Source organism: Pteropus vampyrus, unplaced genomic scaffold (genome assembly GCF_000151845.1).
Source record: "Pteropus vampyrus isolate Shadow unplaced genomic scaffold, Pvam_2.0 Scaffold503, whole genome shotgun sequence".
Classification (NCBI taxonomy): domain Eukaryota; kingdom Metazoa; phylum Chordata; class Mammalia; order Chiroptera; family Pteropodidae; genus Pteropus; species Pteropus vampyrus.
In genome coordinates, this window is record NW_011889284.1 from 547,628 (window position 1) to 572,103 (window position 24,476).

The 24,476-nt window shown below is 56.6% G+C and overlaps 1 protein-coding gene and 1 long non-coding RNA gene across 5 annotated transcripts in view; both read left to right on the forward strand.

The window, feature by feature from the left end:
• RARA (retinoic acid receptor alpha) overlaps positions 1-24,476 on the forward strand; it is a 43,732-nt gene that overhangs the window by 9,660 nt on the left and 9,596 nt on the right. For 2 of the 4 annotated variants that reach the window (XM_011383062.2, XM_011383060.2), the window contains exon 2: positions 11,035-11,575. In XM_011383062.2, the coding sequence (XP_011381364.1) occupies positions 11,398-11,575 (178 nt within the window). In that variant the 5' untranslated portion in view covers positions 11,035-11,397. Of the gene's footprint in view, positions 1-11,034; positions 11,576-19,295; positions 19,993-24,476 lie in introns of those variants that run through there. The other 2 variants (XM_011383063.2, XM_011383064.2) reach the window with 2 other exon arrangements.
• LOC111732889 lies at positions 12,983-14,405 on the forward strand. The gene is made up of 2 exons (XR_002777751.1): positions 12,983-13,937; positions 14,022-14,405. It is a non-coding gene; the product is annotated as an uncharacterized LOC111732889 (long non-coding RNA).

Sequence of the window (24,476 nt, forward strand, 5' to 3'; positions counted from 1 at the left end):
AAACAAAAAAAACCCCAAGCAAAACAAAAAGACTTTCAAACCTGTTTGGGGAGAGATCGGATGCCCAACGGACTAGCCCGCTCCTTCTTCCCCTCCTGTTATCTGAGCCGCCCTGTGGTTTGGGGAGAATCAGTCCGGGGGCCCACCCCCACCAGAGGCAGCCGGCTGGGGAGGCGGAGCCCGCTCAGCTGGTGTCCCCGATGGAGTGAGGGGAGCCGTCAGAATTGGGTATGGGAGCCAGGGCAGTCGGGGGAGGGATGTCTCTGGGTCTGATGCTACCATGGGGTTGTGGAAGCTTTTTGGGATGAGAGGAGAATGGAATATATTGCTTGGTTGTCTTTGCTCTGCTGAGGGTGTCTGGGACCTGGTGCCACCCACGAAGTGGGGAAGCTGCTAGCCAGATGTGTATGGGGAGGCACAGGAAAATCAGCTTGGCTATGCCCCCTGTCCTCTCTGAGCACTGCCCTATTGTCAGGCTGCTCCATGGGAAGGGGGACAGGCCACCAGAGTGCTAGGCTGGCGATGTGCACCAACTCATATAGAAATCTGTCCATAAAAGCGCCCTTCCCCAGCCTTGGAGACATTTCTTTACCATCTACTCTATCTTAGATAATGTGCCCAATGTGCTGGCATGGAGGGGTACCCTCGCCATCACCTGGTGTGAGCACCCTCTTCTGTAACTAGATTGCCTTCTGCCTGCAGGCTGTGTGCACATGTGGGTATGTATATGTTCTCCAAGAGACGTATTTCTGAAAACACCCATTCCTCAACCCCCTGATGCAGACCCCCAACCCTCACTTCTGCTGCTGACCACCATACCGTCCTCCAGTTTGCCTGCTTAGGAGATTCAGAGATGTCTCTTATCCCCTTCCCTGGCTGCAGTGGTCATAGGGCAGGATTGTTCTGGGGAAGGGGTTCAGTAATAACACCAAATCTTGCTAGGAAACTGGGGTTCAAGCCCTAAACTCCTCCAGGGCCTTGTGTTTGATGGGGAGGCTGGGCAGGGGAAGCCCCAGGTTAGAGTAGGGGTGGCTTGGAGCCTTGGGGCTTCCCCTGGGAGAGGTGGAGATGAGTCTGGGGGAGGGAACAAGAGGAAGAGTATTTGGAGCTGGAGGAAGAAAAGGGTGATGGTTGTGAAGTCAGGGAGTTTGTGGCTGTGAAAGATGTTGGTGCACTGGGAGGGGCTAGGACATCAGTTCTGCCTGGGAATCTGGGCCATGTGGGTCCTGAGATACAGTCACTAAGGCCCTTGGGGGCTGAGGATCTTGGATTTGGAGGGATTTTGAGAGTGTGAGTAGGCATGCATGAGGAGGTCACTGCTGGAGTTTCCCCATCGGACTGGTGAGGGCACTGCAGAGGCATTGGCAGTTCTGAGAAGACCCTGGGCTTAATCCTGTCCACCTCCTCCTACAGCTCCTAAATCTCGGTCCTTCAGTCTTACCCTAAATGCCCCTGCTACCACTCTGGGACACCTCTCTGGTCCCCCTCCTACTCCCAACCATGTGGCAACCTGGCAGGAAGCTAGTGTGGGCAGCGCCATCCTGATCACCCCCGTGCCTCCCCCGCTGGGCACAGTCACCCACATGTGCCATGACGTGGTTCCTGCCAGTTTGTCTAGTGTGGGGGAAAGGACATTGTCTGAGTGGCCTTTCAAGACTGTTTTAGGGGCATTGCCCCAGACCCCAGTTAATTAGTTCCCCTTCCCCTAAATCATTTAGTCTCAGAAGCTGGCTGTGCCCTCTGAGACCTTTCCCCTCAGTCCACTTTTTGCTCAGACACTAGGGTCTTATGTGGGGTGGTCCTTGGAACTATGTGACATGAAGGTTGGATTTGCCCAAAAATATAAACCAGTGCCCAGTTCCCTGTCCTTTGGGCAGCATGGGCTGGGTAGGACAGGCTGGGCTGGAGGGGTGGATGTGTTTGGGCCTCTGTGGGGTCTTTTTGTGAGCACTGTCTGGGATCTGGGGTGAGGGCCATCTGGGGAAGGTAATCCTATCCCTGTGACAAATAAATGGGGTTATCTCCACTTGCCCAGCAGCCCACGCCCCTTTCTGATGGTGGTGGTTTTGGGAGTGTGGGAAGCTGGCAGGGCCCCTGGCAAGATGACCGGGGTTGTCTTAACTTACTGGGTTTTGGGAAAGGAGTGTGGCAACTGATACCCCAGTTCCTAGGACTTTGGCTGCACATCCTCTCTGCCGCCTGCTGTCTTTCCCCCCTTCATTCCCCTCTCCACCCTCTGGCTGCTGTCTGGAGCCCACACGATTTATGGGGGAATGTGAGGTGGGGGTGAGGGCCTGGATCTCTCTGTGTGTCCAAGGAGTGTTCTGGGGATTGGCAGAATTGGTTGAGGGTGTCTGGGTGTCCCCGCAGGGTGGGCGGCGTGTGGGTACCAGGCCCAGAGTGTGAGAATGTGTCAGCATCCGAGTGTCTGTCCCCAGTCTGGCTCGGGTGTGGGTGTCTCTTGCTCCGTCTGGATCTTGCCTCCCGCTCCAGTCCCCGCCTCCCGCTCCAGTCCCCGCCTCCGCCACCCCCACCCCCCCTACAGCTGGGACTGCCTGCTTGCTTTCCCCCTCTCTGCAACTGGAGCCTCCCTTGCCTGTTCCTGGAATTTGGAGAGGAGGAGGAGGAGGAAGAGGCAGGCAGACAGACCTCCCACACTCCAGCCCGCCTGCCTGGCATCATGGGGAAATGAAATAGACTCTGTGGAACTAAGGTTTCCTTGGCTTCCCCAGACGCTCCAGCACACATCACAGAGTGCGAGGGGGGGCAGGTCTTAGCAGAAGGGGCATGGGCTGCCCCCCACCTGCTGCCCCCGGAGATGTCTCCTTCTTCCACCCAGCATTCTGCCCACCAGGGCCCCCACTGGGACCTCCAGGCACCACTGTCAGCCTGGGGGGTGAGTGGGTGGGATTAGACTGCTGCCAGCCTGGCCAGCACCTGTTGCCAACCCCCAGCCCTGTAACTGGAGCTGCCCTGGGAAGGGGCTACAAAATGACAGGTGGAATTTTAGCAAAAAATGACACCCTCCCCCCCCCCCCCCGCCACATCCCACTGGATATGCCTTTCCTTTCCCAGAACAAGGAAAGCCTGCCCCCTCCCAAGTGTCAACTAGATCTTATGGATGATGTTCCTATCCTGCCTGTTGGGGCAGGGCCTGGGAGATGGGCAAGGGGGTGAGTTTATTACTGTTTGCCCAATGACCCCCACCCCCTGCACTGGCTGTAGAGCTGGGCCGCCCTTGTTCAAATTTTTTGAGCTCTGATGCTCTGGCAGGTCCCGGGGCTTGGGGTTACGTGGATGGGGGTGGTTCTCTGTTAATGTTTTAATTGCATAAAAACTGGGAGCTCAGCTCCAGGCCAGTGGGGAGTCTGGGTCTGGCTGGCTGCCCGGTTTGGGCTAAATATAGTCTGGGACATCTGCAGAGAAGGGGAGGGGGGTGGAGGGAGGTTCCATTCCCCCCACCTCTGGCCAAGGTGCCCTCGTCTGGGCGGGCACCTTGGAGCAGGGAGGGGGATTCCTCAGCACAAAAGGCAGGGGAGAGGCAGCGGGTGCTGGGAACAGTTGAGATGTCGCCTGCCTGGAGGCCAATAGCCGCCTGGGATGAACTCGGAGGCTCAGGACAGCGCTGGAGTGGGGCGCGTGGGGCTGGATCCAATGGCTCTCGTCCCCTCCCCCCAGAGCTGCCTGAGGTCAGGCAGTCTCAGTGTGTCACTAAGCCCGGCTGTGTCACCATGACCCACTCGGTGTGTGTCTTTGTGTACACACCTACCTTGGAGTGGCTCCCTCCTGGTCCCTCCCCGGGAGCCTCTGTCCTCTGGGTCCTATTGCAGGTCCCCAGCCCTCCTTCCTTCTGTCCCTTGCCCCACAGTGAAACCTTCAGCCCAGGAATCGAGACTTGAGAAGGGGAAGCTGCGGTGGGGAGTTCTCTGATCTCCAGTCACGGCAGGAAGTGGAGAGGAGGGGGACCAAAGAGGGGGGGGGACCGTGAGTGGCAGGGAGGGAGAGCCTCTCAGCCCTTCCACTGATAGTGCACTACTGTGCACGCAGTGGTAGAGGGTAGCCACCCTCCCCGCTGCCCCCTTCTCTCCAGTTCCAAGTGGGGGAACTTAGGGGACAGCTGATTTCCCAGGGGCTGCTAACAATCTTTATCACCGCCCCCCACTGAAAAATGTCTTCCTGTCACGTGGCTGTCACTTCCTGTCCCACTGTGGTTCCTGGGATGTTTGTTGTTGGTTGCCATGGAGATAGCTGCCATGGGCACTACCCTGGTTCTTGTGGGGAGGGAGATACCCCTCTTCCTAGGCCCACAGTTATTGGCGGGCGGGGGGGTGGGACTTGGGGGTCCTGCCTAGGGGGCCGTTTCAGGCTGAGTGTGTGTGGTCTCTGATGCCCCAGATCCCCCAGAGCCCCCTAGACTTCTCTCTGTGGGAAGGAGTCATGGCCACCTACTCACAGGAGTGTTGGGGAGACTGACCGCATCTGGCTGTGCTTGATTGTGGTTGGTCGATTGTGTGAATCTGACTATACAGACCCTGTCCCCTCTAGCCTGGGTCCTGCTAGATGCCAGTTCACGTCTCTTTTTACTTCTGGAGCCTTCTCTCATCCTGTGTTCTCATGGAAACTGCCTTTCCCATGAAGTTTCTGTAACTTCTTGGGGCCCAGGCTGGAGTGCGGAGGGACTCTGAGCAGGATCCCTGGTTGTGTGTGTTTTGGGGGGTGAGGCGGTCATGCCCTACACACAGCCTGTACCAGCTTTTCCCTGATCCCACAGGCCCTATGCTTAAGGGGCAGGCCGTAGGACTTTGTGACCTATTCTTTCCACCCCCTTGTGGGCTTCCCTGGTCGCTGGGGATGCAGAGGGAAAGAGATTCCCTCTAGTTCTAGCCTCAGCTGAGTAGGCGGGTGTGGAGTAGGAAGTTCCTGGGGGGTAGGTGGAGGGGGGGTGGTATGGGGTGGGGCAGAGTCTGACTCAGGCCTGGTCTGGGGTCAGAGCCAAAAGGATATCCTGAGGCAGGAGGGAGGGGGGCGTTCCTGGCTTCCCTGCAGCCTGGGTCCCCAAGGAAGGATGCTGGCTGGGAGGGGGCTGGTAGCACCACGTCTTGCTGACAGTCTCTCTGCCCATAGGATCGGAATCAGGGCAGGCTCAGGGTTGGAGCAGAGCTTAGGGGATGGGAGCGGGATGGGGGGGAGTTGCGTAGCCTTACACACACACACTCGTGCACACACAAACACGCTTCCTGTGTGCTCTGTCCATTTGACTCCCCCCTGCCCCCGCCCCCCGCCATTGTGAGGGAGTTGTGCTTCCTATACGGTAGAGGTTGGGAGATAGTGGTGAGGGGGCAGCTGCTAAGGTGAGGGTGGGGAAAGCCCCATGCCAGGATGGATGTGAGGACGGTGGTTTCCAAGCTGGGGGGGGTCCCCTTTTGTCTGTGCCCCTTTGGTCCCCCCACCCGGACAGAGCTGCCTTTGTTTGGTCTACACACTCCTGTGGTCTGGCTGTGGCCTGGGCAGGCTCATCTCTTCCTCTTCCTGTTTTCTTTCTTCCCCAGGGCTGCTCCCTCTCCTTGAGGCCTGGGCTGCCCCCTGCCCTTTCACCTACTCTCTGCTTCAAGAGTGAGAGACTTTAGCTCTGGTTCTTGAGGGGATCCTCAGCCACCCTGGACTTTGGAGGTCCTGAGCACAGCTCTCACGGGGCTCTGGGGTGCAGTCCTTGGTGGTGCAGGAATTAGGGGCACTGCACTGCTTGGCAGAGACCCCCATTTCCTCCTCCCAGAACCTGGCCTGTCCTGGGCTTGGGCTTGTCCAGTTGCCCTTCCTGCCTGGTATTCAGTTGCTGCTGAGACTGTGACATGTGGAGGTCAGGCAGCCCTGGGTGGCTAGTGCAGAATCTTGGGCCCGATGGGGCACAAGTTGGGGAGATACCAGACCCACTCCCCTGGGACTAGGCACTGCATCTTGAAGCAGTGAGTGAGGCAGTGGCAGCATCCAGAGGAAGACATTGGACTTCAGCCCTCCCCTGTCCCCTCTGAGAATGTGCTCAGGGCCTGTATATGCTTGGGGCAGATTTTCAAACAAGTCCTAGCCCCCAGCTAGGCAGGCCGGGAGTTCTTTGGGCCTGGTGGGGAAGAGCTGCCCTCCACCTGTTCCGGCCTCACCCAGGTGATCTTTCTCCCACCCTCCTGGGGTGGTCTCTTTCAAAGTGAGGCTGGCCTTACTGGCTTCCTGCAGCCTAAACCTTGGTGAGCAGAAGGTAAACAAGGGACCGGAGTGGCCTGATTGTGGACTTGCTAGGGAGGTGAGGGATGAGAGCCTTAGCCAGAGGAACCCCTGGAAAAAGGGAGTAGTGGTCATCACTGCTGCTCAACCCTTGCCCGAAGATCTGAGCATGGGGGAAGGGAGAGGTTGTGGCTTTGTGTGTGTGTGAGCGTATTTTCCTGGGAAATTTATAAATAGTTCCAGCCCACTGTTCTGATTTGAAAACCGCCCTGTCCCTCCCCTGGGTCCAAAGGGGCCAGGGTCTTTGTTTCTGCCAGGGCTGGAGTCCCCATCCCCGCCCCCCACAAGTTGAGCTTGAGCTTAGGGTGTCATTTGCATATGATTCATTGACTGTCTAGAATGCTTAGGAAACCCCCTGTCTCCCCTTCTTTTAAGCTCCCCAATCCTGGTTTCCTTTTCTCAGCCCCTTAGGACTGCCTGACTTGTATTCTTTGGGAGCCACTGTTGCGGGGGAGCTGCAAAAAGCGGGGCTGGGCTGGCTGGGTTTGGGGACTCCTGGATATTCTTCCCTGAGGATAGGGGAGGAAATGGTCCATTTTTCTTCCTCTTCTCCTCTCCCCAAATCCAAAAGTTTTCCTTTTTTGGTTGGTGAAATGAAGGAAGATAATTTGGGAAAGGGTTGTGGTCAGGCCTCCATCCACACCCCAGATATCCCTCTCCCTACCTCCCTCTCCTCAGTCTGGGAGAGCAGACCCTGGCAAATGGGTAATTCTCCACCTAGCCTTGTCAACAGATGCTAGCCCTGGTTGGGGAGAGGGAAGGGAGAGCAGACACACTGCCCAGGGAGGCACTGGGTGGTGCTGAGAGTCAAGCGGAGGGCGGGGACCCAGTTGCCCAGCACCTCTGTGTGCCAGGCGCTGTGCTAGGCACTTTTCAGGATTTTTATCTCTTAAATCACACAACCAGTTGTTTAGGTAAGCAGTTCACAGGCAAGTAAACAGATGCTTAGAGAGGTTAAGTGACTTGCCTAAGGTCACCCAGAGTGGCAGAGCTGAGATTTGACCCTTCAAACCTGTTTTTTTCTACCATCTTCATAGCTCAGCCAGCTTTTGCCTTTTCCTGTAGCTGTGTATATCTGGGGCATACAACAAATGGGTAGCTGGGGACACTCGATCCGGGGAAGGGATTCCAGCACCTTTTAGGAGTGACGAGGCCCCAGGGGTGTGTGGCTGGTGGTGGGAACTCTAACCCTCACCCTCTTTCTGCTGTGCCAAGGCTGGGCTCAGTGTGGGCCTGTGGTTTTCTCTCCCTCAAGGGAGGGTGCCCGTGGGCAGTGGAGGTGGCGGGCGTAGGGTGGAGGTTGGATGTGGGTAGTTTGTTTTCCCTTTCTTTGGTGCTGGTTTCAATTCTCTGATGGTATTTTCTCCCCTGGGTGCTGGGGGCCAGGGGCCAGGTATCTCTTTGAGGGTCATGGATCCAGAAGGACCACCTGAGGCAGAACTTGTGCTCTTTGGCTCTGTGTCTGTCATCCCTGCCCTTGCCCATCCCTGTTTCCTGGCTAGCGTGGCCCTTGGCTCATTTCTGTGACCTTTACCCCCTCCTACTGCTAAAGGCCCTCCCCAGGGGGCTGAGTAACTTTGCACTAAAGTTTGCAGGCTGAGCTGGGTTAGGCGGAGTGTGGCTCAGATTGGGGTGGGGAGGACTTCCAGCCTCTCCTTGGGGTGTGTATGTGTATCTGTGGGGTGGGTTTGAAGTTTGGTTTGATTTCAGACTCCTCAGGGGCAGAGCTGAGGCAGTCAGGTGGCTGTAATGATCTCTCCTCTGGGGGCAATGGTGGGCTCCACAGGGTCCAGATTGGACTGACTGAACCTAGCCCCAACCCCTAAAAGCTGGGTCAGGATGCCTGGGGTCTGGAGTGAATGACTTCCTGGGTCTCACTCCCGGGGCTTCACCTCAGGGAGGTAGGCCCTTGTGTGGATGTGAATCATCTAGAATATTTCTTGGAGGGTGCACCTTTGTATATTTGTGGACCCGGGTGTGTGTGTGTGTGTGTGTGCGTGCGCGCGCACTGGGCCCTCAGGGAGGCAGGTACAGAGGCCAGCCTGGCTGCCTGAGGGCCGGGGGGATGTACCAGTTGGGAAACTATGGGGCTGTGGTGTGTGTCTGTGGGGAGCTGTGTCCCAGGGCCGGGCACGTAAGCCCCGAACTGTGTTCACTGTGTGGTGGAGCCCAGGTATGGAGAGATGATTATCTCCAGGTTCCCTCTTCTCCTGAGCATGCCTGCACACACACAGGTCGGGTGTGTAAGCATACTCTTGCCCACCTGTACACTCAATAGACCTGCATGCATGAGTTTCTGCAAGTAGAGTGTGTGTGTGTGTGTGTGTGTGTGTGTGTGTGTGTGTGTGAGGGTCTGACTGTCAATGCTGATGAGGCTTAGCCAACCTCTCCTTCCCTCACTTGGCTCTCCCAGCTGAGTTCCGTTGTGTGGGGCCCCACAGAGGTGTGGGGGGCCCAGGGTGGCGGGGGGCCCGGGGTGGCAGCTGGCCCGATGGGTGGGGCTTCTGTTGCTCTGACATCAGCCTTCTCAGCTTGGGAGGGAATCTGCAGGGGCCCGGGGTGGGAAGGGGGCACCTCATTTAGGAGCAAGGAGAGAGGCCTTATGGTTGTTTTAATTAGTAACAGTAAAAATTATGGTCATTAACAAGGTTCAGATTTCACTCCTCGGGGAGCTCCCCCTCCCTAGCAAGTACCTGTCCTTCCTTCAGCCCTGCACAGGGTGGCCAGCTATCCCAGCTGGTCTCAGAGGTCCTGGCCTCCTCCACAGTGGACTTGGCAGGAACTCCCCCTTCCCAGGCATGATCCTTGGCCAGATGCTGGCCATGTGCTTGTCCACTGGACTCCAGATCTGAGTCTAGAGCCTGGAGCTTGGAACAGGAGGGCCTGAGCTTGCGGGGAAGGGGCTGTAAAGGGAGACAATCCTTATGTTGAGTCTCTGTAGCCTCTTTTCCCTTCCTTTCTCGCTTTCTTCTTTTTAACAGCTTTATTGAGATGTAATTCATATGTCATAAAATGTACCCATTAAAGTGTAGAATTGAATGATATCATTATATTCTCAGAGTTGTGCAACTCACCACAATCAATTTTAGAAAATTTTCATCACTCTGAAAAGAGCCCCCATACCCATCAGCAGTCACTTCCCATTTCCCTCAAACCCACACCCCAACCCCTGGTAACCACAATCTACTTTCTGTCTTTATAGATTGCTTATTCTGGACATTTCATATAAATGGAATCATACACTATGTGGTCTTTTAGAACTAGTAGAATGTTTGTCCATGTTGTGGTGTATATCAGTACTTTGTTCCTTTTTATGGCAGAGTAAAATTCCATTGTATGGATATATAACATTTTATTTATTTATACATCAGTTGATGGACATTTGAGTCTACCTTTTGGCTATTATGAATAATGCTTGTATGAACATCCGTGTACAAGTTTTTGTGTGGACTTTTGTCTTTATATCTCTTGGGTAAGATACCTAGGAGTGAATTGCTGGGTCATTATATGGTAATTCTGTGTTTAACCTTTTGAGGAACTGCCAGGCTATTTTTCAAAGCAGCTGTTCTAGCTTACATTCCCACCAGCAATGTATGAGGGGTCCAGTTTTTTCATAACCTTGCCAACACTTGTTATTATCAGCCTTTTTATTTATAGCCATCTTAGTGGCCATGTTTCTTAGATTGGCCATGTTTCTTTTTGTCTGTCTCTCTTCTTTTGTCTTTCTTATATATACACATATGTATAAATTCATATGTAAATACATGCATTTATATGTATTTATGTATGTATATCCTCATATAGCACAAATGGATTTGAGGCATCTCTTGTGGATCTGCTTCTCTTTTTCCATCTTTCTCTTTGTTGTGTCTCACTGTGTCGTGGAGTCTCTGGGTTCATCTGTCTCTACCCTGTGGTGTTATCGCTACATGTCCTTCGGTCCCAGCTGTTCAAACAGGGTGTGTATCTGTGTACACACTGGTGGGGGGCATCTGGCCTTTCATCTCAAGCCCACCTCCCACCTCCTCCAGGGATGTTGATTCTGCAGACAGAGTATGTGCGTAAACTCTCAGATCTCCCCTCCATTGCCTGGGGGCAGGGAGTGTCCACCTGCACAGTCCTGCCCTTCTGACACGCTGCCCACCCACAGCCCATCATGCTGTTAAACACAGCGGGCAATGCCCAGGAGTCCTTGGTTCCCATTTCCCTATTTTCATGTATGTAAACAGGCCTCCTCCCTAGGCCTGTGGGACAAACCCATCTGGGGTGCTGGGGCTTGGATTTTGGGGGGAAGTGGTGTAAGAAGGGGCCTCCTGGCTTAAGAGTCATTTTTCTGAGAAGTGCCAATGCTTTAGGGAAGCGGCTTTTCCTCCCTCCTCCCCCCTCCAGCACACGTTCTCTGCATCTTGACCTCAGGTAACCCACACTGGCGGAAGGAGGGTCAGCTGCCTGCTTCTGCTGCAGGGAACCTTTGGGGTGGCACTGTGGACCCTTTCCCCTTGGGATTGTGGGTGAGAGGCCCTCCTCGGCTTTCGGCTCTGTCCCTGTCTCCTCAGCCTAGCCGTGCTGTCCTGCTCACCCCCAGCAGTGTCTGGGCCCTTGTCCTAGGCTGTCTCTGCCAGCCAGGCATGGTGCCAGCTGTCTGCTCAGCTGGGTGCCACGGGAAAATCTCCGGCCGCCCAGGTTGGGGAGCTCCACGGGGAATGCCCATGTGCCCGCTCCTCAGTGCCCACTCACCTGTCTTTCCTCTTTCTGCAGCATCACAGGACATGGCCCCACCAGCCGCCTAGCTGGGGCTCATCTAGGAGAGGCATCCTTTTCGGCATCCCGAAGGCCAGCTCTAGATCTTCCCGGGAAAGTGCCAGCTCACAGAACTGCTTGACCAAAGGACCGGCTCTTGGGACGTCCCCCAACCCACCTGGCCCCCAGCTAAAGTGGGGGCTCCAGGAGGCTGAGATTAGCCAATTAGCCTTGGACAGCAGCTCCAGGACAGAAGGGGGGGTGGGCTGACCACCCAAACCCCCTCTGGGCTCAGGCCCCATGCCCCGAGGAGGGGCGGCCTGAAGCCCGCCGGAGTCTCCTGCCAGACTGTCTGCCTGCCCTTCACTGTGGCTGCTTGGCATGGCCAGCAACAGCAGCTCCTGCCCAACACCTGGGGGAGGGCACCTCAATGGGTACCCGGTGCCCCCCTACGCCTTCTTCTTCCCGCCTATGCTGGGCGGACTCTCCCCACCGGGCGCCCTGACCACTCTCCAGCACCAGCTTCCAGTCAGTGGCTACAGCACACCCTCCCCAGCCAGTAAGTGGGGTGGTGGGAGGCTCGGAGGGGGCTATGGAGGGGGGTGGGCCTCTGGGTACATTTGTTCTGCAGCAGTGGTGAGGTCTTGGGACAAGCCATCCATTTGGGGGGGCCCAAGGATGAAAGGCTTGTAGGCTGATCATGTGGTTGTGTTTGATGTTGGGGGCAGCAGAGGGAGAGGTGAAACAATGCCATTCTGTGGTGCCCCTCGAGCCCTCTCCTGTGCTCTGCCAGTAAGGGCCTTATAAATAGCTCCAAGGACTGGACACATTGGCTGGAGGCGGGTAAACAAACCTCTCGACATTTGGTGGAAATGATAGCTCTGCTGAGAGAGGCACCTACCTATGCCCCACTCCATCCAGGCTTCTGAAGGAAAGAGCTTGAAGGAGTAGAAAGGGACAGTCTGCTGGAACCCCCTCCCACTGCCAGCTCTGCCCTGTGGGGCAGGTTCGAGGGAGGGACCTGTGAGCAGCCTGGTGGATAAGGTCAGTGTCCCAGGAGAGGCACTGGGCCTGGACTCTGGCTGTGGACATATGCATACTCTTGGCAGGGCCTGTGTTTTCTCTCTGCCCCTGCCCTCTGCCACAGGGGTTGCCTGTTAGCTGGGCAGGGGTCTCAGTATCCTTCCCTGGCTGGCCGAGCCAGGTAGTGGGAGGTGGCGGTGGCTATGGCCAGCTGGCAGAGTCCAGGCCTCAGGCCTGCCAGGCCGCTTACAGTAACTCAGGCCCCCAGGGCCCATCTGGGCGCAAGGCCAAGGCTGGCGGGGAGGAGGGAGCCGGGGCCTGGCCCGGGGCTAAAGGGGGTGGAAGCAGCAGAACAGGCCATGGACGGACGGGTAGGCTGGCCTGTCAGCTGCTGACCCGGGAAACGTGTCCCACCTCTCCTGGCCGGCAGGGACTGAACACCCTGCCTCAGGCACCCAGCACCTCTCCCACAGACACTGGCAAGCTGCCTGGCACCACTGCCCTGTGTGCCTGGCTGGGCTAGGTCACTGCCCCCTTCTCAGTGTGGGGGCTGCACAGTCTCCCCAGAGCCAGGGAGTCTCTTTGTCCCTGGGGCAGGCCCTGGCTGGGCGTCTCACTGCCCGCACTGGCTGTCTGCCCACCACCACCACTGCTTCCTGGATTGCCTCCTCTGGCTCTGCATGGCCCCCTCCCTCCCAGGCCCCACCAACCCCAGGAAGCAGGGGCTCTATGTCTGTCCTGCTTTAGGCCCCTACCCTTTAAGCCTTGGGGCACAGGGGCAATCAGATACTGCCTCAGTTTCCACTGCCACCCCTTCTCACACCCCCGTCTTCTGTTTCCTCCCTTTCTTCTGTCCTCACATAGGGTGTGAGGCCGGTGGCGTAGTGACCTGCGAGTCAGGAACCTGATTCTGGCCTGGTCTTGCAGTCTGTGCCAGGTGATGGAGGGGCCTGTCTCAGTTCAGGGTTGCTGGGGAGTGGGTGAGTGTGGCTGTGGTTCCTAGTGTCCGTGTGGTGTAGTTGCTGTGTCTACAGGGACTGGGGTTCATATTTCCAACTTGGGTAACTGGAGCATTTGTTCCCTGCCAGGGTGGGACTTTTAGAGGGAGAAGTTGGGGGCCGTAACCTGGTGCCTGTGGACAACTTGTCTTTCCCCAGCTGATGGAAACAGAGCCCCAGACACTCCGCTCACCTGGTCTCACAGAGAGTGGGAGGGGGCCTGGTCCCTGTCCTTTTCCTGTCCTGTGCCAGAAGAGCGAATGCTTTGCCCTCTGAATGTTGCAAACTTCTTCCTCTTTCTTAGAGGTGGGTGGAGAGAGCTTCCGGGTCCCCCACTTCCCACCCTGGTAACCTTTTCCCCGAGGGTGGAGTGCCCACATTTCGGGCAAGTGGAGGCTTCTCTGGCTTTCCCCACCCAGGTTAAGCAATGCCTCTTCCTGCCCCCTCTGTGAGCCTTTGGGTTTCCCTGCTCCTTGTCCCTTCCTGGTAAACAACAGCTTCTCTTCTGACCCTGACCCCCCACCTTCTGAGCTTCTCCCAGACCGTCCCCGTTTCTGGGACCAGAGGCATCTCCCTCTTTCTTGTGCAGGGCTGGGGCGGGGGGCGGGGGGCGCCAGGGCTGGCTCTCAGCTCTGGGTAGCAAAGCATGACAGATCAAAATTCACATGCATGGGAGATGGAGGCGGCCTTGACTTTCCTGCTCTCTCTGCTTGGGGCTGCTGCTGGGGTCAGGCAGCCTCTCCTAGGAGAGGTGGACATTGGTGGCCCCCGTTCTTGCAGGGAGCAATGACAGGCTCTGGTTCTCTGCCATCCTTTTGTAGGAAACCTCACTGATAAGGCTCCCTCTTCCTACTTCCCACTAACAAAGGTGTTGGGACAGTCATTCTTCCTCTCCCGTCCGTATCCCTAAATTGAGAGGAGGCTGGACCTTGGGTGTTTTGAGTGACTCTTCAGAGACCCTGTGGAATAACAGGTATTCTCCAGGTCACTGTGGGGAGGCGTGCCTATTTGTCCTGCTGTAGTCTCTCTCAGGGAGCCAGAGTGGGAGACCTCAGAGGTGGTATAGGGTGCCCCCAGCCCCTGGGGCTCCGACTCTGAGGACTGGTATTTACTGTGGAGAGCTGGATTCTGTGTGCTTTGTGGGGAGGGTCAAGGTTATGTGCGTTTTGGGGGAGGGTCAGGATTTGTGTTTTAGGGGGTTTGGGGTTCAGGTTGGGTGTGTTGGGGAGGGAGTTAATGGTTTGTCTGTATTGGGGGTGAGGGTCAGAGAGTTGACTGTGTTTTGGGAGAATCAAATCTGGAGCTGGGGCATAACAGCTTGTTTGTGTGTTGGAGGGGGCGGTGATTTAGAGCATAGTTTAAGGAGGAGTGGTCTGTAGATTATGTTTTGTTTGGGGAGGAGAGGGTCTCTAATTCTTATCTTTGAGGCTGGAGGGGACCCTAACCTGCCTTTTTTGTTGCTCACCCTAGGAATTCCACGGGGGGGGGCAGGGGCGGGGCGGGAGGGGGCGGTGCTGTGGAGTAGGCAGTGTAGTTTGAGTTCAGGCTTTGTCACTTACTACCTCTGATAACCTCTCTGAGCATGTTTCCTCGTCTGCAGAGCAGGGGTATTAACAGAACCTCCCTCAGAGGGCTGAAGTTAGGCAAGATCATTGACGTAATGCACTTAGCTGCGTGCTGTGCTCGTAGTCATTGCTGTCTCATTGCCGTGGTACCGCTATTGTGACAGTGAAAACGGACCCACGCCCCTTCTAGGTGGGAGTTGGAGAGAACAGGATGCTAACATCTGTGGAGCACCTACTGTGTGTGGGACTTTATCTCTGTTTTACAAATCTTAATCCGTACAACCCAGGTAGAAAGACATTGTCTCCATTTACACACGAGGAAACAGCCACTGGTGAAGGTTGCGACTGGGTTCAGTGACCGGGAAAGCTGGGCTGTTTTCCACCATCTAGGTTGGTAGCTGCTGGAGGGTATTGTGGCGGCACTCCTGGGGTGGAGAGCCTTGGGTTCTCAGTGCCAATGTTGAAAACCCCTCCTCCACGGCTGAGGCCCCGCTTCTACCTTAGGACCTCCCTCCTCCCAGTAGGGGGCGTGGGCAAGCCCCAAGTCACGCCCCCTCTTCTGTTTTGGTCCTGAAGGCTGGAGGGAAAAAGCGATAAGAGGCCTGGGCCAGATCTCCATCCTGTCCTGGAAGCTAGCTGCTCGATACAATCTGTTCACACCCATCCCCACCCTCAGAATCTGTCCGCTGCAGCCCACGGAGTGTGCAGAGCTCAGCAGGCAACCTTCCCCCATCTTCAGACAGACACTGTAGGAACGGAGTGTAAAAGCCACAGTTCTTATTTTGTTTCAATTTGTGGGGTGAGGGCAGGGAGGTTGGAAGCAATCAGAAGTGCCGAGGATGGGTGCCCCAAAAGACTGGCTCAGACTTTTCCTTTCTGTCCACAAATTCGCTGTGCATGCCTAGGGACTGGGAAATAGCCCTAAGGCCTGGGGGACCCTGGGGTGACAGCGGAGGGGGTGTGTCCTTCTCTCCCTCTCCTCTGCCACTCCTTCCCTTTTGCAGTCTTCTCCTTCCCTCCCTCCTGCCCACTCTTTTCCCTGGACAATAAGAGGGACAGCCCAGGGGCAGGGGGTACTGCTAGTGATGCCTTTCCTGGTTCCAAAAATGCAGAATCAGCCAAAAGATGGTTGGATGGGGTTTTGAATGAAAATGGGGCCCCTCACCTTTTATCTGGCAGCATTGATAATGCACAGACCCCCTCAGGGCAGGATCTCAGCATGGGCTAGGGGAGGGGACTCAAGGAAGCCTGTCCTGCTCTTAGCCTGGCCAAGACCTGAGACATTGTGTCCACTACATGCCAAGGGCTGTGTGCCCAAGGGGATGTGCCAGTACAGGCCCTCAACTACCCTTAGGAAGGGATAGCATATGTGGAAAGGGGAAGTGTTTCCCTTCTTCAAATTACTTTGGGGCCATGCCCACACTGCCTTCTTCCTCTTGTTCCTCTTCCTCCTCCTCCATGGAGTCAGGGCAGAGCCAGTGGAGCTGAGTCTTCCAAGGTGGACTGAGGCCCTCAGACCTGGCTAGATCAGAAATAGCGGTCCTCCTGCCCCATTTTGACTTTTGAGTTGCCAGGAAATTCAACCAGCCCACAGACCAAGTCTCCCATAGGCAGAAGTCGTAAAGGACAGCTCTTCCTGTGTGGCCTTGGGCAAGACACCCAACCTGTCTCTGAGTCTATTTCCTCCTCTTTAAAGCAAGACTACTGATCTGTTCCTGCCTGGAAGAGTTTCTGTGAGGCCTCAGTGACCTGCTTACTGATGAGGACCTTAATGAGCTTCAAGTACTCTGCAAGAGCGGTGATGACTAGGGGTGCATAGAGCTTGAAATCATCTTGTGGGATGTCCGCCCCGTACTGGCACCTGCTGTCTGTCTGGCTCCAGGCCTCATGACTTCCTGTTATCCCCTCCAGATGGGGTTGGGGACAGGAGGGAGCCCTGCTGGCATAAGTGGGGGCCAATTCAGTTAAGCCATGGAGTCGCAGGGGGCTAGTCAGACCCTTCATTCTTCTCTCTTCTACTGCCCCAGGACATTGTTCTGCTCTGACCTGTCCTAGAACTTGCTGTTGTCCAGATCAGGCATCTCACCCCAACTTCTCCCCTTCTCCAGTTTCAGAAATCCTGTCTATCCTTCAAGGAACGTCTTGAATGCCATCTCTTCCCAGGAAACTTCACGGATGTTCCCAGTAATTCTCTACACTCTCCCTTCCTCCTTTGAATGCCTGTGGGTCCTTATTTTTCCTCGTACAACACTCATCTCTACCGGGAAGTGTGACTTCTCCCTACCTAGTACCTGCCATGAGCTATGACCGTTTGGGAGATGTTTTCCCGATCCCCAGGTCTTTGATGGCAGAGACAGTCTCAGATCCCTTAGCACCTTGCAGCTGTGAACACACAGCCTGGCGCATAACTGGTACCCAGGAGCTCTGTCATTGGGGAATAAAGATATGAAGGGCAGTGAAAGCATCTGCCCTCTTCCCCAGCTATCTCATTCACTGCCAGGGTTTGCCCAGCATTCCATCTGCAGCCCAGACCTCTTAGGTGAGACTTCACTTCGGAGCCCCACACCTACCTACCTGTCCACCATCCCAGTAGACTTCTTTTTTGTCTCGAGAACTTTGCTATTGCACAAGTACATACCAGAGTCCTCTTTGCTATCTCCTTTTTCACCCTACTGCCATTTATTCTACCTTCCAAATGTCTAGAGAATCCACCTTCCTCTGTCCATCACCACTGCCAGTTTCCTAGACTGCACTACCATTGTGTGCTGCCTGGACTGCTGTAGTAACTTCTAACTGGCCTCTTACCCTCCTACAATCCATTCCTCAGACAGCTGCTGGAAAGATCTTACAACACTATAAATCAGATCTTGCCTTTTCTCTGCTTGAAAATTTCCTGTGGCTTCTCCTTGCATTTAGGGTAAAATACAAGCTCACCTAGTTTAGCCTCAGCCCACCTCTGCAGCCTGGTCTTGTGCCCTGTTTTCTCTTGAATTTTATGCTCCGTAGACAGTACTCTCTCTGTTCCTTGAATGAACTAACTTCTATAACCCCAAGACCTTTGCCCAGGCTCTTTCTTTTACTGAGACTGCTCTCCTTCTTACTCTTTGCCTGACTAGGTCTCTGCTTTGAAGTCCTCCCTGACCCTTCAACCTAAATCAGGTACCTACATTAATTCTTCAAAACATAAATACCAATGATCTCAGTTTGCAGTATATATAATTTGTGATTAGCTGCTTGATGGCTGTTGCTCCACAAGGTCTTTGAGAGCAGGCTTACCAGAGTATCCACATAGGTGCTGCTCAGAAAATTTTTCTTTGAATGGGCCTGGCATAGTAGGAATATGGGCATTGACGGTAGAAAGTTCAAATACTCTACCTTTTATTAGCAGTGTAATCTTGGACAACCCACTTGCTGAGACTTCAGTTTATTTGTAAAATAGGAATAATGCCCGCTCATCTCTTGGGAGTTGCTGTGAGAATTAAAGGATAATATATGTTAAGAACCTGGCTTCTAGAATATTAGGAAGCATGTAAATTCCTATCCCTTTTTGGAGGCAGGGTCAGAGGGAGTCATAGGATACCCTCTCCTCCAGAAGCATCCCTTCCTTCACGGACCTACCTAACCTAGGCCTTTCTTCCAAAGAAACAGGCATCCCGAGGGCTTCTAGGAGGAAGTGGTCAGCTGGAAGGCACCAGGCCCTCCTTTGATCGCTCTAGGGCTGCACTGTGCGCTGGGGGCCCTCCGGGTTCTGCGGCTGGGAGACACCCTGGGCGGGGCTTTGCTCGCCGGAAGCACGCAGAGCGTGGGGAGGAGAGCCCCCTCTGTACGCTTCTGTGCTGTAGCACCCGTGCTGCCGCGTCGGGTTCCCGCGGGCTGCCGGCCGGCTGGAGTCACACATGATGTCACAGACAATGACACAAGCCGAGTGTCTCAATCCGACACAGCTTCCAAGCAGCACAATGTCACACCCAGGACAGCCGGCACGCTGCGTCCATGGCACTAACACTTAGCCACACGCGCCCTGGCCCTTCGCCTCCCGCGGCCACTCTCCGCGTCTCCCGGGGAGCTGGCCAGGTTCGGCTGGGCAGGGGGCCGGCGGGCGGGCGAGCGCCACGGGCGGGCTGGCGAGGGGGTGATGTCACGGGTAGTGGTGGGTGGGTCACCCGGAGGTGAGGCGCCTCCAGGCGAGTTCAGCGAGAGTTCAGCCGCATTGCATTAGGCAAATGAGGCCTGGGCTGAGTGGGGTTTTGTGTTAGGGGAGTACACCGGGACCACCCCCCTTTTCCCCGTACCACCACTTCCCCCGTCGTGGCATCGCCGGATCGGGGTCTGACCAAACCACGGGGGAGGCTGGGAGCCGGAACTGGGATGGGGGGATGCCCGCCCCTCTTCCGTCCTTGCCTCCACGCGCAGCCCCCTCCTCTCCCCGTACCCGGCCTCCGTCTGTACTCAGCGTACTCCTCCTGTGTCTTTTCCCTTCCGCCGCCTCTTCTCTCCTCCCACTTCCCAGGCTCCCCCTACTCGCCCATCCACATGCCGCCTCACCGTCTCAGTCCCAGCGTTTCGCCCGCTGCAGCCAGACCCGCTTAGAAGGGGTTAAGCCAGGGGCGGCGCCTAGACGGGACGGGGCGGAGGAAAGGGGGTGGGACTGCAGGGGAGGGGGACACATGCTGGGGGTGGGGGCCAGCAGCGTGCATCACCGGAGCCCCAGCGACCCGCCTGGCGGAGGCGGGGCCGCGCGGGGTCCCCACCCCCACCCGGAGTCCTCGCCCAGGAGAAGCCCGGGAGCCCCGGCGGCGGGGAGGAGGAAGTGCTCCGTGACCCCCTCCCCGCCAGCGCCGATCCCGCCCCCGGCCGGAGCACTTGGGGAGCCGCGGGGCTCTGCCTCGGACACCATGAGACTCGAGACGGGAGCCCCCTCGAGGTGAAGCCGCGGAGTTCCCGGGCCTCGGCCGGGCGTTCCGGGGGAGAGTGGAGGGACCCCGTCTCCCCCAGCACGCACAACTTCCCGGCTTTTCACCTGGGACTGGCAGAGCGGCAGGCCGACTTAGACGCGGGACTTCGGGCAGAGGGCGACCCCCGGCCTGGGTTGCCAGTCGGGGCGGGGTGGGGGGGACGTGCCCCTCGCCCCCAGCTGTTCTCCTCGGATGGCGCCGTCATCTGAGTGAGGGAGGCGGCGCGCAGGACTTCCCCGCCCGGACCTCTTATCTTCGCGGGGAATATGTACGAGAGTGTGGAAGTGGGGGGGCTCACCCCTACCCCCAACCCGTTTCTGGTGGTGGATTTTTATAACCAGAACCGGGCCTGTTTGCTCCCGGAAAAGGGGCTCCCAGCCCCCGGCCCCTACCCCACCCCGCTCCGGACTCCGCTTTGGAATGGCTCAAACCACTGTAGGTACCCGCCGCCCCTCTCGTATTGTAGGGGTTGGGGGTGGGCGGTGGGGCATGTGCTCCTACTGGGGGATGAGGGGCCTGGGGGCGTGGTGGGGGTCGTGCCACCCTTCTCTTTCCCTTGTCTCTGGCTGAAACCCGGTTGTCCTTGCTGGACATTTGGACTCCCCGAGTAACCCTGGGTGCTATTTAATATTAGGGCTGAGGAACTTAGGGGGTTCCTTCCTTTAGGAAACATTTGTTCATTTCTCCTTCCACTTTTTAGAGGAGAAATGAAGCCCCTTGCCCTACTTTATATTTTCTCACCTGGAATCCAATAGCTTCATAGCAGAGTAGTCCTTTCTCGCTCTCGCCCTGGAGGGTGGGGTAAAGGTCCTATTTGTGGGCTTGTCTGCCAGAGGAGGAGGGGCCTCCTCCCCAGATTCCAGCCCTTGCCCTTGAGTCGTTTGGGTGGGTGTCAGGGGAGCACGGGATGTCTTTGGTGTTGGCAGTGGGGTGTGGCAGGAAAGGGCAACTTCATTAGACACTCTTGCTATCTTAAACGACCCTTTCATCTCTGGAGGCACCTGCCCATCTGAGTGTCGCCCTGGCCTTAGACACTTGGCTGGCATCTTTGAGGCTTCTGTCTCAGGAATGGAGGGAAGGGCTGCTCTGGTAGAAAGAATCCCTCCCCCCCAATCCTAATCCCGTTTTTTTCTATGGGGGATGAGTGTGGTTTTTTGTGGGTCTGGGGCTACTCTGGAAATGAATACATCCCCTCCCAACCCAGCTGTGTCCTTTTGTTACCCTGTGTTCACTTGGGGATAGGGGCAGGTACTGGGATATCCCTTTTTAAGAGAGTCGCCCTTGAGAATCCTGGAGTCTTGGCAGCATGCTCATCTTTTCTCCTCACTGTCCTCTGTCTGGGTTCAGCCTCCTCTGGCAGGGAGGAGGCTCTGTGCACTTGGGGGCTGCGAGTGCATGGGTTGCACTTTTGGGTGTGTTCATACCCAGCTTTGCAGGTGTAGTGTACCCGGTGGGGAGAGAGCTGGTCCTCTGCTAGGGGGGTTATTGTTACAGGGCTCAGATTTCTTCACTAACCTCCTCAGGGTTCAACTTTTCCCAGGAGCTTCTCTCACTGTCTGGGACCTGCTGCCTTCCTCCTGCCTGTCAGGGAGGAGGAGGTGAGTGGGTCTCTGGGGGCCTGGCAGATTGGAAAGGGTTGAAGGGCAGCCCCTAGCCCCTTTGCTGTAGGGGGAGAGACAGAGATACCGAACCTCTCTGCCCCTCCCAGAGCCACCGAGCCACCTTAATTTCAGCCTTTCCTTTTGTCCTGCCCCCTGACCTTTGCCTCAGGGGCAGATCTACTGGGAGGCTACAGGCTGGAGGCAGTGGGAAGGACTGGGCTGTGAGCCTGAGTTGACTTTGGCAAAAAGGAAAAGGTGAGAAGTAAGACTCTAGGACCTTTCTTCCCATTCTCCAGAGCTGGAGGAAGGTGTTCCGCCCACCCCCCAAAAAAAGCATAATTGAGGCAGGGCTTCCATGGTCATCCCCTCCACCACCTTGGCTGCCTTTTCCAGAGGACTGGAGGTGAAGAAGCAAGGATAGGAGACCTTGGGCTCCTCCTTTGCTTCTGGGGGCAGCTCAGCTCTTGTGGTCCCAACTAAAGGGGAAGGAAGAGGAGCCCCAAGTCTGGCAGGGGAAAGTTTGGTGAGGCAGGCAGTGGGGATGTGGAGGCCTGTCCCTCACATTCTGTCTGGGGTAGGGTAGAGCTCCAGGACTGGACCCCTGGTCCTGCAGTTTATGTAGCTGTGTATATATGCCTGGGTGGGGGAGGTGCCAGTGGGCTCAGCCCCCAAGGCTGCCGGCTGGGGCAGGGGTGTTCTGTGGCACTGGAAGAATTTGGAGGCTGGAGGTGGCAACTAGATCCTGTCTAGAGTACACGGGGTCACTACCACTGCCTTGGAAGGACCCCTTGGTGTGTGTGGAGGTCCTCTCCACTCAAGCTTACCTCCTCCACCAAAGGTGGGAAGAGATAGCAGGTCGGATGTGGAAGGAGACCTCGGTCCAGCAGGGCCCTGGGGATGTTGTCGCTCTCCCTAAAGCCCCCGTTTGGGGGCACTAGAGTACAAGGGGGTACACAGGATGTGGCTCCCCATCTGTCCCCCACCAATCTCTGCTGCTCACGCCTCCGCCCGCTCCCAGACGTCCAAGAATGTGAAGCACGTGGCCCGTAGTGGGGGGAGGGGGATAGATGCTTATCAGCGGCTGCTGGGCCAGGGGCCTTCTTCGGCTGCCGTGCTGAGCCACCCCACCCTCCCCCAGGAGGAGGAAGGGTGGTACCGAGGACCCTGCGGCCCCTTCCCAGCCCTCCCCAAGGGCTGTGAGGGGAGCTGGGGAGGAGCGGGCGCCAGCTGGATTGGGAAGGGAGCCGCTGGCCAGGGGCCCGGCTGATTTCCTGCTGATCTCCTCCAGGAAACCGGCCCCTTGTGCGAGCCTGCGAACGGCTCTGGGGCGTGGGGAATACGGAGCGCTCTGCGCCTCCTGCCCGCCCGGAGGGGAGCGGGGGAGGGGCACCCTGGCAGCACCGGCGGGTGGGAGGGGACCCAGGCTTTCTGGGCCGTTGCCAGCCTTGCGCTGGGCTCTGGAACTTTGAGCTGAGAAGGTGTGGTGCCTCTTCGGACTAGTCTTATTGCAGGAAGAAGAGAGATTTGTGGGCTGGGGCCTCCGGGGAGGGAGGTGAGCGGGGAGGGGCCAGGCCATGGCAGTCTTTCCTTCATAGGTTGTGTGGGCAGAGTTAAAGCTGTGTCCTTAACTCTTTTGCAGAGGCTCAGAGGGGCCCAGAGTGCTCTACACCTTCCCAAGCTGCTGGCTGGAGCCCTGGGGAGGCGGGGACTGGGCCAGGGCTCTGGGTTCAAAGGGCACACTGGGAAACCTCAGCACTGTTACCTGGTGACAGATGGGGATGTGCTGGAGGTGGGGGTACAGACGACGTTATAGCCTCAAAGGCAGCCAGCTGCTGCCAGGTGGGTGGGAAGGGTATAGGTGGAAAGGAGGCCTTTCGCAGCCCAAACTATAGCCCCCCACCTCAGGTCATCTCCATGCTACCAAAAAACAATTTTAAAGAGGACATCCTTTCAGTTCCAGAAACACTCTCCGGACTTTGTTTGAGCTACAAATTTCTACTGCCCTTTGCCCTGGTAGTCTGTCTCTGGTCTTAGAGCTGTCTGTCTCTCATCGTGGTATCTTGTGTGTCTTCCAATGCCCTATCTCTCCTTCCTCCACTCCACTCTACAGGGAAGTGGTACCCAGGCCCTACCCCAAAGCTCCCTTTCTCCCCTTCCAGTCTGGTCCATTTTAGAGGTAGGCCTTTGGGAGGCTGACCCAGGGCAAAGGGCTGATGGGGAGGGAAGAGCAGGCATGTTAGTGCCTTCATCCTCTGCTTATTGGTCGGCCGACTGGGATTCTAGGCCACAGCACCCCACATCCCTATGTCCTTGACACCCCCCACACCAGTCTGGATTGTCTATTGTTACTCCTTTTACGTCTTGGAAAAAGTTAGTACAACAAAGGGCTCCTTTGTCACTCACCCCTCTGCCTCCTGGCCTCACCCAGGCCCCCCAACCCTGCCCCCCCAGCAGCTGTTCTCAGGCCTCTCGCCTGTCTGATTTGCTTGTCTGGCCTCCGGGAGAGTGAGGTGGGGGAAAACCAGCCCAAAGCAATTTGGTATTGGGGTGAGGAGCAGAGGAGAGGGCTAGAGGGTGGGGTCAGTGAAGAGTCTGTGGACTACTGCAAATGTAAACATCCACTGTCCTTTGCTGTGGGCTGTCCTCTGGGCAGGCAAGGGGATATGGGGCCACAGTAGTGCTGGTCAGCTAGGCTGACCAGGGAAGTGGTACCCAGGCCCTACTAAGAGCCAGGAAAGCCCTGCCAAGGTTGTTGGCCTGGTTCCCTGTCAGCAACCGCCTGGCAGTCCCTGGTGTGTCTGCAGGTAAGAGGGAGAGGGTAGTAGCATGCAGCCAGTCTCCAGTGTCCAGGCGCTTCTTTTTTCTGTGCCTGGACTTTGGGGCCATGTGACTCATGGCTATAAGGTGCTTAGGCTGGGAGCTCTGGGCCCCTTTGAATGCCAGAACCTTATGTGTTAGGGTTTGGGGTGAGACTAGATAGGATTCTGGGGTATGGGAGTATGTTGGGATCTCCCTATTGGGGAGGCATCCTTGACTCCTCTCGGCTTTAGACAAGTGGACTTGGCAAGGGCCTCAGGAGGATGCTGGGTGACCCCTTGGGAATCTGGGATTGCCTCAGTCACAGTTCTCCATCCAGCATGTACACCCCATCTGCCCAGGCTTCGGGCACAGACAACTCCCACCCAACCTAGCCCTGTTCTGCCTGGGGTGATGGGCATGGGCCAGGCACTGGGGAGAGTTTGGCTAGTGAGGGCTGCCCTGCTGGCTGGGTCACCCCCCCCAGCTGGCCTCTTGGAGCTGAATAACAGGAGGGGAGGG